The 16,293-nt window shown below is 42.8% G+C and overlaps 2 protein-coding genes across 5 annotated transcripts in view; both read right to left on the reverse strand.

Moving 5' to 3' along the window:
• Nucleotides 1-8,901, reverse strand: part of CAD (carbamoyl-phosphate synthetase 2, aspartate transcarbamylase, and dihydroorotase) — a 31,078-nt gene extending 22,177 nt beyond the window's left edge. For 2 of the 4 annotated variants that reach the window (XM_051976274.1, XM_051976272.1), the window contains exons 1-16: nucleotides 8,695-8,901; nucleotides 8,412-8,551; nucleotides 6,236-6,365; nucleotides 5,774-5,916; nucleotides 5,186-5,327; nucleotides 4,871-5,042; nucleotides 4,501-4,686; nucleotides 4,229-4,332; nucleotides 3,734-3,879; nucleotides 3,300-3,431; nucleotides 2,973-3,206; nucleotides 2,646-2,867; nucleotides 2,241-2,429; nucleotides 1,690-1,814; nucleotides 1,393-1,523; nucleotides 21-133 (exon numbers count right to left, since the gene is read on the reverse strand). In XM_051976274.1, coding sequence (XP_051832234.1) covers nucleotides 21-133; nucleotides 1,393-1,523; nucleotides 1,690-1,814; nucleotides 2,241-2,429; nucleotides 2,646-2,867; nucleotides 2,973-3,206; nucleotides 3,300-3,431; nucleotides 3,734-3,879; nucleotides 4,229-4,332; nucleotides 4,501-4,686; nucleotides 4,871-5,042; nucleotides 5,186-5,327; nucleotides 5,774-5,916; nucleotides 6,236-6,365; nucleotides 8,412-8,551; nucleotides 8,695-8,776 — 2,391 coding nt within the window. In that variant the 5' untranslated portion in view covers nucleotides 8,777-8,901. The remainder of the gene's footprint in view (nucleotides 1-20; nucleotides 134-1,392; nucleotides 1,524-1,689; nucleotides 1,815-2,240; nucleotides 2,430-2,645; nucleotides 2,868-2,972; nucleotides 3,207-3,299; nucleotides 3,432-3,733; nucleotides 3,880-4,228; nucleotides 4,333-4,500; nucleotides 4,687-4,870; nucleotides 5,043-5,185; nucleotides 5,328-5,773; nucleotides 5,917-6,235; nucleotides 6,366-8,411; nucleotides 8,552-8,694) is intronic. The other 2 variants (XM_051976275.1, XM_051976273.1) reach the window with 1 other exon arrangement.
• A 284-nt stretch (nucleotides 8,902-9,185) lies between these two features.
• Nucleotides 9,186-16,253, reverse strand: ATRAID (all-trans retinoic acid induced differentiation factor). The gene is made up of 7 exons (XM_051976281.1): nucleotides 16,119-16,253; nucleotides 14,171-14,292; nucleotides 11,423-11,494; nucleotides 10,311-10,382; nucleotides 10,116-10,234; nucleotides 9,737-9,834; nucleotides 9,186-9,513 (listed from the first exon to the last, which is right to left on the reverse strand). The coding sequence occupies exons 1-7, from the start codon at nucleotides 16,215-16,217 to the stop codon at nucleotides 9,409-9,411; spliced, it is 687 nt and encodes a 228-aa protein (XP_051832241.1). The 5' UTR covers nucleotides 16,218-16,253; the 3' UTR covers nucleotides 9,186-9,408.
• Between the last annotated feature and the right edge of the window lie 40 nt (nucleotides 16,254-16,293).

The following is a 16,293-nucleotide window of genomic DNA, read 5'->3' on the forward strand; positions in this document are numbered from 1 at the left end:
GGACGGGGTTACCCTCTCACCATGTCACTGACAGGCTTCACCGTGTGATCAAAGCCAACACAATTTTCATCCACCATGCGTAATGCCTTCTGGAATGCCTCCTCGAACCCACGTCCGATAGCCATGACCTCACCTGGGAGAGTGAAAGGGGAGAGGGGTCTGAAATCTACAAAGTGCTCAGGCAGGCCACAGTACAAGAAGAGAGGCCCTGTCGAGGGGGTAGCGGGGGCAGAATGACCCAGGGACCAAAGCTGGGATTTCATCAGTGTAGGAACTCCCTCTACTAGGGCAGATCTGCAACTTAGTTTTACCAAGGTCACCCAGCAGAGAGGTGGCAGAAGAGGGCCTTGAACTCAAGAGGTCTGCTTCTGAGTCTTCTGAGCAAAGCTAAAGCCTCTCCTCAATGTTTTATACAGACACCCAGTTCAGCCATTTTGGATTAAAGTTTTTAATACAGTTTTATATGTGACCACACTGTCTAAATTATGCTTATATTTGGAAGTCTAAAATTGCCACATAGAACACTGAAGAATCTTATCCATTTACTTTGTTCCTATTACAATGTCATTTTGTTTCCATTATCTCTTTACATTTTTTACAATATCTGTTTCAAGTTCTGCATGTCTACCGCTGACATAGGTTAAATTCTCAGAGTTGGCTAAAAAATAAGAGCTCATATTTACTTAGAGCTTTAAATTTTGTAAGATGCTTTATAAATATAATCTGATTTTATTCCTACAACAAAACAGAGATGTAAAAGTTATTAACCCCATTTTTACAGATGAGAAAACTGAGGGAGACAGAAATTAAGTGATTTATTTGCTCAAAGTCACACTGCTATTATTTGTCTTAGGCTGCATTTGAATTCAGGTTTTCCTGACTCCAGACTTTCAGAGTCTAGCAAAATCCCACTTCTATTCCTGATGCTCGATTTTTACTTGCTATATGGACCTGGTTTTGATAACAAGGTGTCTTTTTTTTTCCTTTTAAATAATGTAATACATACAAAAATGAGAAATTTCCATTGTGAATGATCAAGGAAAGATATGCTATTAAACAGTAAGCCAGTCTTTTGATTACTCTGGTTTCAACTACTTTAACTGAATCACAAGTATTGTGGATTACACCTTGTTTCTGATTTTTGTTTCAGATATTACCTAAGTTGTTAGAATTCCTCCATAAGAGAAGGGTTCCTACAGAATTCCTTGAATTGCTGCTGCTTCTTAGAGAAGGCAAATAAGTATACCCACATGTGAGAAACACTGGAGATATTCTTTATGGAAAATGTCCTCACTAAAGAGCTAAAAGGGCACTCAGGCTGAGGTATGTAAGGGGTGTATTTTCATGATAAAACAGATGCTTATCAGGAAACAGGGGCTTTTGCTTTCTTACCAACACTCTTCATGCAGCTTCCAATCTGTGTGCTAACACGTAGGAACTTGCTGAGGTCCCAGCGAGGGACCTTAACCACGCAGTAATCCAGGCTGGGCTCAAAGGCAGCTGTGCCTCCAGTAACTGAGTTCCTGAGAAGCAGTGGCCAAGGGAGAGGTGGAGAGAAAATCTAACAATTCCCCCTGATATTCCCATAACTCTTGTAGGACACTCTTTTTATCTTCTCTGTCCAAAAGGATTGCATATTTTCATTCCCATCCTCCATTTTTCTCAAATTCCTCCCTCTAACCCTCATACCTGAGTTCAGGCAGGGAGATGCCTAAAGCCAGCTTGGCTGCTACATAGGCCAAAGGATAGCCAGTGGCCTTACTGGCAAGAGCTGAACTTCGAGACAGTCGTGCATTCACTTCAATGATGTAGTACTGCAAAAGTATGTAAGGTAGGAAGAAGAAATCAGCTGATTCCAACCCAGAAGCCCAGGATCTTGTTGGCTAAAGAAGCCCTGCAGGGCTCTCTTTCTACCTGGCTACACTATAGAAAGATTAGGAAAGAGGAGACAATATCCCAATTGATTGAGAGAGAGCAAAGTCCTCCTTGAAATGGACAGCAGGAGAAAAAGAGCTCACAATGCATCCATAACTCAGCAAAAAGACTCGGGTGTCTGAGATTTCCCCGTTTCTTTAGGCCTTAATAGTCTCAGTTTGAGGGCCATATGGTTTTGCTAGATGGGAGGAATTGGAATTGGGGAGAGAGGACATATAGTCAATGAAATTATCTCAGGAAAGTTAGGTTTGGGTGGCTGAGTGGGCAGAAGAATATACAAAGTTCTAAGACATAGGGTCTTTTACCTGTTCAGACTCAGGATTCAAGGCATATTGTATATTACACTCCCCAACAATGCCCAAATGCTGGGTCACCTTGATAGCAGTTTGTCGCAACAGCTGGTATTCTCTGTCATTTAGGGTCTGGCTTGGGGCTACCACTATGGATTCACCAGTGTGAATGCCCAGTGGATCTAAGTTCTCCATATTACAGACCTAGAAAGACAAGAGGTTGATTGCACTAAGGGTCAAACACAAGAAAAGCATTAATGATCAATCCAAGATCCCCTATTTCTGGTCCCAGGGGTACAACCTAATATAGGTTTTAGGCCTGATTCCTTAATATCTCAAGTCTTCCCATCATCTTCCCTTAAACTTAATTGCCCTAAGACTGTCCAGAAATGGTGGGGATCCCTCCCCGACACAACTCACCGTGACACAGTTGCCGTAGGCATCTCTCACCACTTCATACTCTATTTCTTTCCAGCCTTTGAGAGACTTGTCCACCAGCACTTGGCTAGTATGAGCAAAGGCTGGGGCTATCAAAGAGGAGAGCTCTTCTCTGTTGGAGGCAAAGCCAGAGCCAAGGCCGCCCAGGGCAAAGGCAGCACGCACCAGGACAGGGTACCCCAGTCGCTCTGCAGCAGCTTGTGCCTAAAGCAAAAAAAAAAAGGTGAAACAGCTAAATGTCCAAGCTCTCATCTCCTACCTATGCCCAAAGAAAAAAGGAAACATTCCAAATAACGCCCAGGCCTATACCTGCTCCAGGGAGTTTGCAGCCTCACTCGGGGCTACATACTCTTCAATCTCTGCCATTCTTGCTGCAAAAGCACGCCGATCCTCAGTCAGTTCGATTGTCTCCACAGGGGTGCCTAGGACCCGTACTCCATATCGGGCCAGAACTCCCGCTTTTGTGAGCTCCACACCACAATTCAGTGCCGTCTGGCCTCCAAAGGTCAGTAACACACCATCTGGACGCTCGTTACGAATCACCTGAAATGGAGGGGGGGGCAAATACTGTGCACTGACAGGCAATGGGTACAAAGCTCAGACTCCCTCTCCCCTGTGCCACCTCCATCATAATACCTGGGTCACGTAATGAGGGGTAATAGGCAAGAAGTAGACTTTGTCTGCCAGGCCCTGGGAAGTTTGCACTGTGGCAATATTAGGGTTGATTAGCAGTGTTTGAATATTTTCCTCCTTTAGAGCCTTGATTGCCTGAAATTGTAGGAAGAGTTTGTTATCACCCAGATGCCAAATTATCTTTGTATCAATCTTCAATTGTTCCCTAACATTTCCTAGTAGCATCATTCCCTTCCAACTCTTCCTCACCATCCACCTGTGTACTTGTCCAAATCTGAGTCATTTTCATCCCAAAAGAACACTCAAGTCTCAGCCACTCTCTTCTTACACTTTCTGCCCACTCTGGGGTGGGATGAGGAAGTGGAAGGGAAGGGGACAACTGGGAGAGAAGGGAGTAACAGACACCAGGAAGAGGAAAGAATAAAGGGGAGCCTGACCTGAGAGCCAGAATAGTCAAATTCTCCAGCCTGGCCAATGGAGAGACCCCCTGAGCCCAGGATCAGCACCTTTCGGGGAAATGGAGGTCTGTCTCTCGGGGTGGGGCTACCAGAGGGACAAAGGCGCTCCATTAGCCTTTCATGAACTACAAAAAGGTAAGAACAGTTAGTCACAGAAATTTAGAGTTAAGAAGGACTACAGAGATTTATCTACTTCAACCTCCTAACTTTACTGATGAAGAAACTGAGGCCCTGAAAGATAAAAAAGGGGAGTCTGTCCCAAATCACAGAATTTAGTAACAGAACAGCAAGGACTAGATCTGGATTCCCTTACTTCCAGCCTAGTCCTTTTTATACTAGGGAAAAAAATGAGCCAATCATTTTGTGGCTTAGCCCCAGAACCTTCAAACCATACCAGTTTCCCTAGTCACACCCACCTTTATTCCCATCCCAGAGCCACCCCCATCCAATCTTGTCTGCCTTTAGGCCCCCCACCTGTCTTGCCCCCAGCCCTGTTCTCCTTCACGGTCTCCAGGAAGATGTCAAAAAGCAACTCCGTATCAGAGGGGCCTGCTCGATGCTCAGGATGGAACTGGACGCTGTAGAAGGGGAGCCGGGAGTAGCACACCGCCATTATTTTAGATTCTAGTATTGCCAATCTATCCTTCATCACCACCCTCAACCCCCATCCTGGATGAAAGCTCTTCTGTCTAGTGACTGCTCCTTTGTTGGAGCAATCACCAGCCAACCCCTCATCTGGCCCCCACCTGAAGAAAGGCAGGGTCTCGTGTACAATGCCTTCATTGGAATGATCATTGGCATTTGTGAAGAGTGGGGTCCAGCCTGGAGGCAGAGAGTCTGTTTCCACTGCAAAGCCATGATTCTGGGAAGTTAAGAAGCATCGTCCAGAGCCCTTCAGCAGACATGGCTGGTTGTGGCCACGGTTACCATATCTGTGGGAGAAATCAGCCAGAATACCAACTCACAACTTTACCTGCCTTAATAAGAATCTTGCCAGGCCACTTATTTTTACCCCTCCCCAAACATTCCAAAGTCCTTCTCTACTGGCACTAACCCCAAGCCCCATCACCATCCCTCCTCATCCTAGAGGTACACACCCTTTTCCAAACATCTCACCTCATCTTGTAAGTCTTGGCCCCGATGGCTAAGGCCAACAGCTGATGACCCAAGCAGATACCAAAGATAGGTCGGGGGTTTGGCTCAGAGAGGACACGGCTCAGTGTAGATATCACAGTGGGACAAGAAGCAGGATCCCCAGGACCATTGCTTAGAAACAACCCTTCATAATCTGTAGTGGTAGAAAATATGGCATCAACAAAGACACTACAGCTAAAACAAATCTCATTCTTCCTGAAGGCAGCAATCCCCTGCAAGTTTATTACCACTAACTTTGGCTACTGTCAGTGATTCCTAGTCATTTGCTCCACTCACCTTGGCTGTCCAATTTGTAGTTCCAGGGCACCACAGTGACCTCAGCTCCACGCTGGCATAGGCATCGGACCTGACTGTATTTTAGGCCACAATCCAAAGCAAGAATCTTTGGGCACCCCCCTGCATTGTATACCTTTGGTTCCTAAGGATAGAAAAGGTAAGATACAATATTTTAAGAGCTACCATAGCAGTTATCAGCCTATTTTCCTCAATATTTCAAAACCTTTCTATTCTTCAAATTAAAAAGTTTACTACTCCCTGTTCTCAAGGCCCACCTGTGGGCAACTGTATTTTGAGAAAATACAATCTATTTTATTTTTCAACATGAATACAATATGTAAAAAAAAAAAAAACTAACATATTAGACATCTATGTGCAAGGTGACAGAAAAAAGATAAAACTAAAACAGTCCTAGCGTTCAAGGAGATGGTCTTTCTGAGAGATGGAACTACATAACTTCTAAAGTCTATGAGAAACCTGATGAACGGAGAAAATCTTTGTGGTTTTCTGGACAATTGTTAATGGCATAATTGATGCAAAGTTAACCTGGTGACACCAGAGCTCCATTCCATCCCCCAATACCCATACCTTAATGGAAACCTCAGGTACAAGAGCTCGAGCATTGGGATCCAAAAATGGCAGAGATGAAGGCTCTATCCCATCTTGCACCAGCTTTCCCAGAAGTGATCCCTGTTCCCGCAATTTCTTTGTCAGTTCCCTTGTATCAACTCCTGTTAGACCAGGAAGGAGATCAAGTTATTGATCAATAGCTCCGCAAAGATTAGTCTTCAGGGGTGAACTTCCCCCTCAGGATGACATAACTGTTTCCACAAAGATCCAAGTCCTAGACCAGCATCTGCCCCCAGAGCCCAGACTTCCCTTCCTTCTACAGCCCCAGGCCCCATTCTTCTTTCCTGATCCCTTTATATCTCAGCCTCAGATTTCTTGTCCCAATTTCATCGCATCTCCCCCTAACAACAGTTCTTGATTCGCCCCAGCTCCAGCACACAATGTTTGCTCTGTCCACACCAGCACTTTCCCCTCTAGTACCTTGAAGACCAGGTATGCCATGCTCCTCTAGCCATTGGTGCAAAGTTCGGGTGGCACTCCAGTGACTAGGTGTGAAGCAGCATTCTCCCACCACCAGTCCCGCCACATGAATCCCAGATGACTCAAACCACTGCAAAAGAGTTAGTGGGAAAGATGTCATCAGATATCAATCATTACTACTCATTGAACATTGTACAGCATTTAGCAGGGTGCCTAGACAGGAAAGAAAATTGGTATAATTTGGAAATGTTGAAGTTCCTTGCCTTAGAGATGCTCATAATTTGTAAGACATGAAAAATAAAACTGCTAAACAATAAATGTGGACTGAAATGAAATATAACAAAGAAAAACATTCAATTCACTTGGGACTGAAAAAGACATTACGCAGGCATTAACAGTGGAATGTTCTATGGTAAAGTCAAGTGAGAACGCTTTTTTAAGGATGAAGGAGACTTTACAAAAGAAAACTGGGAGCCCTTTCCAAAGAAGAGCTCAGGTAAAAGCAAGACTTCAACATCTCCAAGTGACAAAAGAAAATGTCCTACAAAAAAGGACAGAAAGTAGGCTTGCCTGGCTAGAAACAAAAATTATGGCAGAAAAATGCAGAAAGTAAGAGAAGTTGGGGAATGCTGTTCTGGAAAACCAGAAATCAGTTCTAAATGTTTACAGGTAATCAAAAACTCTCATGACTCCTAAAGGAATGATTTGGTCAGAAAAGTAGGAGAAACAGGCACTTCTAGCTGTAAGTAAATATATGAGCTTTATAATTAGTCATTCCACCTTCCAATATTCCTTCTCAGCCTCTCTCCCCCACTATTCTATTGTATTTACCGCTAATAACACTAATCTTCTCAAAATTACTCCCCAATTCAAACAGACTTCGATTGTTGTTTAGCAGCTCAATTGTGTCCACCTCTTTTGTGACCATAGCCCATCAATGCTGTCCATGGTGTTTTCTTGACAAAAGTATGGGAGTGGTTTGCCACTTTCTTTCCCCCGTATTGGTCCAGAGTCACATAGAGTCTTGAGGCCACATTTGACTATGTTCCTGACTCCAGGCCCAGTTGGCTATCTAGTTGTTTTCACAAACTTCAATAATTCTCCATTCAACACTACTCTGAAGTCTGGTTCTCAAGGCCTTAAACGCCCTCTGGATCCAATCTGTTATTCTAACCAAGCCACCTAGTACTGCTCCAGTTAAACGGAACTATTGATACCCAAATGATTTCCTGCCTTCAAGCCTTTGCTCAGAATACCTCCCCCTTCAGGTGACTGACCTCTGCCACCTGCATTTGCTTCCACCCTTTAGAGGCTTAGCTCAAATGCCAAGTACTTGAACACTTTCCTGATTCTCATAAAACTTACAGCAATCATTTGGTCCTATGCTGGTTATTTATAAATCAAAGCACTGTACAATTGTCAATGATTATATCCATGGCTATCTATTTTGTCCCCCCTACTACAAAAAGCTTCTTGAGGCCAGGATAGTGGAAAGACCGAATCTGGAATCTGTAGACCTGATTTGTGATTTTGAACAAGTGACAATATGTTAGACCTGTATTTCCTTATCTGTAAAATAAATCTGATAACTGCCCTAACAACCTCATGACAATATTGTGGGAAAATTGTTTTAGAATTAAAGGGTACTACCTGAATGCCAGATATTAACTGAACTATCTATCTTTCCATCCCTTCCTTTCCCCAGCAAGCACCCAGCAGGAGTATCAAGTTCATAGGCAATCTATAAATATTTAAAGTCAAAATGGGTGTGGCAACAGCCCTCAAGATAGATTCAAATAAAACATGTACTGACACCAAACCTACTGGGCTTATCAGCAGTATCCCAGTTGGGTCAATGACCAAATTACAGATGCCTCTGAGTACTTAGGGTCCGCATCTGGGGGTCCTGCCTGTCTCCCTTCAACAGTCCATGGGAGGAACTTAATAAATGCTGGTGAACGGACCAGAGAGATCCAGTTTACATCTGTATGAAGGTGGGGGGCAATGAAGAGGACAAAGCCTTCTCTAGATTCTCCTCCCTATCAATCGAGGTTGTAGAACGAAGTCAACTAGAAGACCTTTCCCGGGTAAATTGCAACATGCTCTCTGCAAATGGAGACAGTAAAGCCAGGTAGGGACAGATTATGGGCGGGAGAGGGCGGAGAGGGCCCTGTACCTTGCTGAGGCTGAACTCGTCCTTCTCATCTGGAGGGATGCCATAGTTTCCCACGAGCGGATAGGTCAGGACCAAGATCTGGGCTTTGTAGGAGGGGTCGGTGAGTGCCTCGGGGTAGCCCACCATGCCAGTCTGGAACACTGGGGAGAGACAGGTGGGGCGCCTCAGACACCGTCCGGGGCGGTGCGGGAGGCTGCTTAGGGCAGCGACCTGGGGAAGGTGGCGTGTCTGCCGGGGGCCAAGGGAAAGACAGAGCTCGGGAAGCCTAAACCAGGGGGCTTACCCACTTCCCCGGCGGCGCTTACGGCCGCGCCGAAGGGCTGGCCCCTCAGGACCGACCCGTCCTTCAATACAAGCGCCGCCATGGAGCCGGAGCCGTATCACCGAGGAGAGGAAGGTAGTTTGTGAGCCACAGGACTCGTCGGGGACCACGTGCGGAGCGGAGCAGCGAAACTGGGCGGCGCGCCGACCTTCCACGTGGCCTAATGCGGCGGAGGTGGCTGAACCGGTGTATATACTCCCGGGTGGCGGGAGCGGCTGCAGAGACGGCGCCACGACGTCGGGGCGTGGCCAAGCAGACGCAAAAGAGGCGTGGCTAGATGACGGAACGCTCCGTCATCAAATCTGCTTGGATCCGGGGAAGGATCGCTCCGGCTAAACCGCTCGGGGCTAGCCGGAGTGCTCTTTCTTTGGCCTTTGGGAAGATCCCGAGGGCAATAACTCTTACACCAGCCGCATGCCGAGCAGCCCAGAAAAACACACTCACACAGAACCTTTCCTTAAAAAGAGGGGTTTTATTAGGACCCAACTTCCTTTACAAACACTTCTAACTTCAAGCCTGATCTAGAACCAGCCAGACCATCTGTAGGAAAGCTCTCCTCTCCACCCTCTACTTTCCTGCACCGCGGGTCAAGATCCGAGCTGTCTGTGCAAGGAAACTGGCTGTAACAACCACGTAAGAGCTTATACTTTTTTTAGTTCCATAGGAAGACCGGGTTCAGGAAGCTTTGATTTTGCGAAGCTGGGTCCCCCAGAGCAAGATGGAGATGCAAAACGTGGTAGTGCCCAGAATTCCAGAGAACATGAGGAGTGGGAAGGAGCCCTGTAAGCAACATGCCGGGAGAAACAAAAGTCAGCAGAGCCTTTCAAAGACAAATCTATCTTTCTCATTCCCCCTCACCCAGGCACATCTCTCGAAACAGCAGTTCTCTCCTGGAGGTGTCTTCAGTGCAGCTGAATCCAACCTACTTCTTGTCCCAAACCCACTTCCCACACCCTAGTGCTCAATGCTCATCCCCAAGTTCATTCACATCCCCAGTCTTCACCTCACGTAAACACTTGTAGCCATGGAAGCCAGTAGTACAAAGACACTGGAAGAGGCCTGGGCCATCAGAGACACAATATGCATTCTCAGGACACAAAGCTGGCAGGAGAAAAACTGTATTAATGTCAGACCGATTAGATAGTTGAGACTCTCTATACTTCTGGTCCAACCCCAAATCCTTCAAACTGTTTTCCAGGCCAGCAGCAACAATAGAAAGGATGTGAATAACTTATCTACATAGGGTAAGGATATATGAAATATAAGAAAGCTCTTAAAAATATGCCTGCTAATTAAAATCAGGGGCTAATTTCCATTTTTTAAAGGGTAGAGTCTAAGGGAAGTCAGACAGTTCCTAGAATTACAGAAGTGAAAACTTGTACCTGGCTCTACAGTACTATTGCACTGAATTTGCCCATGGCAGGTACAGCTGTCAGGGCCACAGGTGATATTATCCCACGCATTACTTCCTCCAGGACAGTCTACTTTTCGCGGCAGCACCCTGAATATAATACATAGTTGTTATACCATGCAGTCAGATATTGCTGATCTTATTATATGTTTCCTATTTTACTCACAGTATCTGGAGCTCAGTGAAGTTACGAAAGACTGAGGGAGATATATTCAGGAAGGGGTTGGCTTGTAAGTCCCTGCAAATCAAAAACACCCATTGTTACTATGCATTACCTAGGGAAGCTCCCTAATTCTACTTCTGAGAAGTGAATATTTCTCTCTTATATTTGATAAATATTGTGTTAGAACCAAGATTTCCTCCATCCCCTTTTTTTTCTACTTCCTCATCCAGAAATCAACTTTTGGGGAGTTACCCAGGTCTAGATCTAATTCAGACAGTAAAAGAAATTCTAAATTTTAGCTAATAGGTGTATTCCTGCTCATGTGTTTGCTCAGAGAGGCTTGGGAAAATGTTGATTCTATTATCAAAGATAGGTGATTTGAAAATTGATATCATTTTGACCATTTGAGTGACTTGTCATACTCCTCATGACAGACCACCACCTATTGTGTAAAACCAATCAGAGGTGATTACATATCCCTCAGGAATACTTCCTCTTTGAAGAACATATAAACTGTAACCACAATGCTGTAGAGGGCTGAACTCTGCAGAAGTATACTTGAAACGAGGTATTAACTCAGCAGAAGTGATGAGATAGATTCTCTAGTTCACATATATACTTAGTATGGTGATGTAATGGTTCTCTAGTTTATACAATATTCAATATGCTATAATGATATAATTGTACTAAAGTATATAAGGGTGGAGAAGGGCTGGAAATGATTCATTCCATTTTTGACCATCCTCCTGATGGCTCTCCTGCCTCCTCCACTTCTACACTAAGATCAAGACTGGGTTAAACTGTGGCAGATATAGATTGTAAAGAAGACAGACTGTGAAAGAGACAATAAAAACTTTAGACTCTATTCCTGACCATTCTCATGGTGTCTATCCTGCTGAGACCAAGGCCCATCCAAAGGACCTCCAAAAAGCTAGCCAGAACATTACACACTGCCATTAGGGGTCTTTAGTTTGAAACAGTCAAAGGACTATCCAGATTGATAACCTGAGAACAGGTAAAAGGACCCCCAGATTTCTTCTGGAAGGGCTCTCCCCCTCCCCACTTCTTCCCCTACACTTATATCCTGTCAGAGAAAGGGATCTGAGAGCACTTACAGAACAATGGCAGAATGGGCCTCAGTAAAGAGTGGGTCCAGTTCTTTCAGGGAACAGTTCTGAAGATCGAGTCTAAAAGAAAAGAAAGGTCAGTGTGATCATGTCCCTCTTGGCCCAGCCACCAGCAGGACTGTTTTACCACCTGTCTTTTTTGTCTCCTTTTCCAACTAGTCATTGTTTTTGCAGACAACACACCCTAAGTGCTGGGCTTCATATTAATCGTTACTTCCTGGGACCAACCTGTCAGAATATCTGTGCCTATTAGGAAATAAGGAAAAGGTGCTGTACTTCTCATTTAGAAAAAAGTTTCTCATATTTTACCAGATTACTGCTGGCTTATTAAAGGATGGTACAAAATTCAAGTTAATAAAAATTGAATTTTTGTTTTTCCTCAAGTACAGATGTGAATATCCAACTAAACTGCAAAATCCTCTGGATTTAAGACTCTGCTTTAGTATTGTTTTTTCTTCAATATCTTTTATATTTCTTCAACAAATATGTATTGAAAACCAATCATGTGCTGCGTATTACTATGTAATAGTATTGTGAGCTATTAAACTGGTATGTGTAAAAAGATTCCTGATCTCAAGGAGTTTACAATGTATTAGAGGGAAAGGAAAAGAACAAGACACACACACAAAATTATTTAGGAATTTGAGAACAACATAAAAATATCATAAAGAAGCATTTGATATCATGTGTTACAGAGAGATGGATCAGGATTAGCTAGAATAATCAGTGAAGACTTCATAAGAGAAATGAGACAAGCTAAGATGTATATAGAATATAACCAGTATTGTGGGAAGAAAGGAAAAAAAAAGCATTAACAATCTGGCTACAGCCATATTCATATCACAGAGCAGTTGTTAGAAAAAAAGCTTGTGTCTAGAATGCCAGGCTCAAAAATTTATGCTTTATTCTGGTGGCATAAGAAATATTAAAGTTGATCTAGCAACAAAATAAGCAATATTTCAAAGGACAGAAAGACTAAAGGAAGGAAGACCAATTGGGGACTACCAAAACATGCATTCAAGGCTAGATTATAATAATGCCAATGGAAATGGAAAGTAATAGGCTGAAATATGTGAAAAACAGAATAAAGGAAGAAGGGACAAACTTGATGAACTTACTGGGGCAAAGAAGAGGGAGGAGTCAAAATGATTGGAAGGATATCTTCAGACTGTATTTGAAGCAATTCCATGAAAAATTAAACAAGTAACTGGAAATATACATATGATAATATTTTGTCCTTAAAGAATACATTTATTGGTATTCACGTGAAAAAACGCAAGAGAAAGAAATCGTTACTGTTGAAATTTTAAAAATAATTTATCTTAAGTTATTTTAGGAAACAAAAAACAAAAAACACATTTATGGATCAAGATAGTTAATACAATCACTAGATAAAAAAACAACAAAAAAGGCTCAATTTCAAATAGAAAATTCAAAATGCAAAGATGCATAGTCATAAAACTCAGTTCAAATCAATTACTGTTTTCTATTCAGATGAAATTGTACAGAGACATTCTGTAACGTTCAAAGGAGGATACATTTCTACACTTGAGACATGTGGTCTTTTTTGCTTTACCACCCAATATTAGCTTTAGTGGCAAAACAAAAGATATAGATATATATTTTACAAATTTAACAGCAACTATTAATTGTCTATAAAGCTCCTAGGTGGCAAAGTGAATAGGTGGATAGACCTAGAATCAATTATCTGAATTCAAAGGTGGCCTCAGGAACCGTCTAGCTGTGTGACCCTAAGTCATTTAAGCTAATTTGCCTTAGTTGCCTGAACAAATGAGCTGGGGAAGGAAATGGCAAACTATTCCATTATCTTTGCCAAGAAAACCCCAAATCAGATAAGACTGAAAAAACTAAACTTGCTAGGCAAAAGTAACATGATACTGCTTTTGTTTAGTAGTTATATAATCAAATAAGACAGGTGGTCCATAGGGCTTTCCCTACCCAAAAGGACATATAGATTAAAAGGTATAAGGACTATGTATCTGTAGAGTTGTATTTTGTTATGGGCCCGAACTCTGAACTTGAAACAAAGGATTCTTACAAGGTACTAAGTCAGTGGAATTGATAGAGACAATAGTTATCTAATTTAGCATGGTTCAGTATGACTGATTTAATCCTATAAGGAGATGTTATGGGCCAGAACTTGAAACAAGGTATTAAGTGGAACTGAAGAGACAATGGCTAAATTTAGTTTAGCATAGATTTAATCCTACAACAAATAATGGTGATATAATGATTGGTATATACTCAGTGTGGGGCATATAAACAAGAAGTTCTCAGGGCTAGAAAGACAAGCGCACTAGAAGCTCTCAGAGCCTCAGACAGCTATTAAAGTTCAAATCCTTTATAATCTCTTTCCAAGTCTTGTCTCCTTTCCTGCGGCCCAGTTAGCTTTCTTAGAGGCCTTCTGTAGTCTTGGTTCTGAGTACTTGAACTGTTGGCTTCTGAATCTCCCGGACTGAATCCTGGCTGAGGTTCCTAGCTTATATATGCTCTCTTAAAGGTGTGAATCTTGTAGAACTATAGTAAATACTAAGTACATGTACTGAACTAGAGAATTGCTATCATTGTCTCTATCAATTCCACTGACTTAGCACCTTGTTTCAATCCTTTGTTTCAAATTCAGAGTTCTGGACCATAACAGTATTTTGAAAATCAAAAATGATGTTTCAAATCATACAACTGTATATAATCACACAGCCTGTTCCTATTTCTTACCCCACAATGGTGCCCTGTTTGGTCAGACAGCAACGTGCGTTCAGCTTTAACTCTTGTCTCTGTTTACAATAAAGGTCAACCTCTGACTTGTCATATACAGGCCCTGGACAGTATTTGCATATCTGCAGGATGTGAAGAATTAAGGACAGACAAGAAAAAAAAAAATGATCATAATGCTGACCACCAAATTCTTACCTTATAAAAGAACAAATTCCTACCTTAAAAAGGGACAATGAGATTGCATTATTTCATCATCTAATATAGAAAAGTTAAATTCACACTCCAGATTCTCTGAAAGAGGCTCTACTCACCCCTCCCCACATTCTGGCCTGGAGAAGAACATATTCCTCTCTTTTTCCCTTCTTTTGTGTTAGGTATCAATTCTTTTATTGGGCAATACCCTTCAGAAACTATTCTCCACTCTTTCCAAATCTGAATCTGTTGATAAAAGTTCTTCACCTACTTATATATTACCATTTAAAAATATTTATTAAATAAGTACAATAACTTTTAAAATGCAAACCTGTCAAATTGAGGAGACATAAAAGCCTTTTACAAGAACTCAATACTGGCAACATCCTACAGTTTTAGATCTGCATTAGAGGCAAGCATTTGTTCATGGAGAGTATGAGTTACCCATTAAAATGGTAAAGATAAAGAAGTGACATTTTAGGAAACTTTAAATTAATAATAGCAGTGTTAGTTCAGACCCATAGAAGGTTATAAAGTGATTTTTGGAGATCATTTCCTTCAACAGCCTCTGCCTCTAGACCTCAGATTTACTGGGGACCAGAGGTATCCCGGATGTTACTTTGGGTAAATCACTTAAATCTGTCCCTCCTAAACACAACTCAGATTATACAATAGAAAGAGCATTGCCTCTGCAGTCCAAGGATCAATCGAATTCAAATTTTATCCTTTAAGTATAAAATACTCTTAAATTCCTGGTCCTCAAGTTTCCCCATCTGTAAAATGAAGTTGGATTCTGAGGCACCTTCTAGCTGTATAAGATCCCAAGACTAAATGGAAGGAAAGTGACTTGCCCAAGGTCATACAACTAATTAAGTGTGAGTGAATAGAGATAGCTAAATAATGCAGGGTATAGAACAGGTCTTAAGACACCAGCTGTGTGACCCTGGCATGTCACTTGACCTCAGTCTCTCAGTTTCAGCATCTGTAAAATGGAAATAATACCATCTACCAGCCAGGTTTTGTTTTGTTTTGTTTTGTTTTTTGAGGGGGGGGAGAAGAAATAAGTGTATGAAATATTTGTAAAATTTCATAATATATTCTGACTTCCAGTTCCAGGCTTGCTTATAACTAAGTAATAATAGTAATTGGAATTTATAATTAATTGTACGAACAGCAACAGGTATTTAAATCGATCTTTAGGAGTATGAAGGTCAGAAAAACCTGGGTTTCAGTTCAGTTTCAGAGGAATAAGACGGGTGGCCCTTTAGCCCTTTCAATCAAGTCCTTTCAATTTCTGCCGCCAGGCAGCTCTCAGAACTCTAAAGCAGTTCATCAGTATTGGTACTAGGAGTTTTCACAAAGGGAATTCCCACCCAGATAATGCCAACCCTACACCAGCCATGGTTCTGACCTAAAATTTTGCTAATGTTCGCCCCAATACGTTAATTATCTTGTCACCTCACACACATATTGACTCCTTCCGCGGAATACTTGGGTTGATCTTTTACTAACATTTTAGGTCATGTAAGAATCGGGAGGGCACGGGGCGGGGGCTCGGGGGATCACGGAAGGGTGACAGTCCAGGAGAAGGTGCCCAGAGGTTTGGGTAGGCCTAGAAGCCTCGGGTTGGCTCGGGGATCCCTGTCCTGTTTTCAGCCCAGCGAAGGCGAGCGGCGGTGGTGGCGCCAGGGCAAGGCCAGGGGCCGATTATCCCCTTCTCCCACCTCCCCGATCCCACCGATTCTATCTTCAGTACCTCGGGCAGCGCCGGGGCCCTTCCCGCGCTCAGAGCGAGGAGAAGGGGTATGGCCCTAGACAACCAGCCCAGAGATCGGCTCAGACACACAGGCGCCATTTTTTCTCCCTCTTCCCTTAGAGCATGACGTTGATAATCACGTGTCAGACTACGCGGTGCGTCACCTTGACGTAAA

The sequence above is a fragment of the Antechinus flavipes genome, chromosome 2 (genome assembly GCF_016432865.1).
Source record: "Antechinus flavipes isolate AdamAnt ecotype Samford, QLD, Australia chromosome 2, AdamAnt_v2, whole genome shotgun sequence".
NCBI classification, from domain to species: domain Eukaryota; kingdom Metazoa; phylum Chordata; class Mammalia; order Dasyuromorphia; family Dasyuridae; genus Antechinus; species Antechinus flavipes.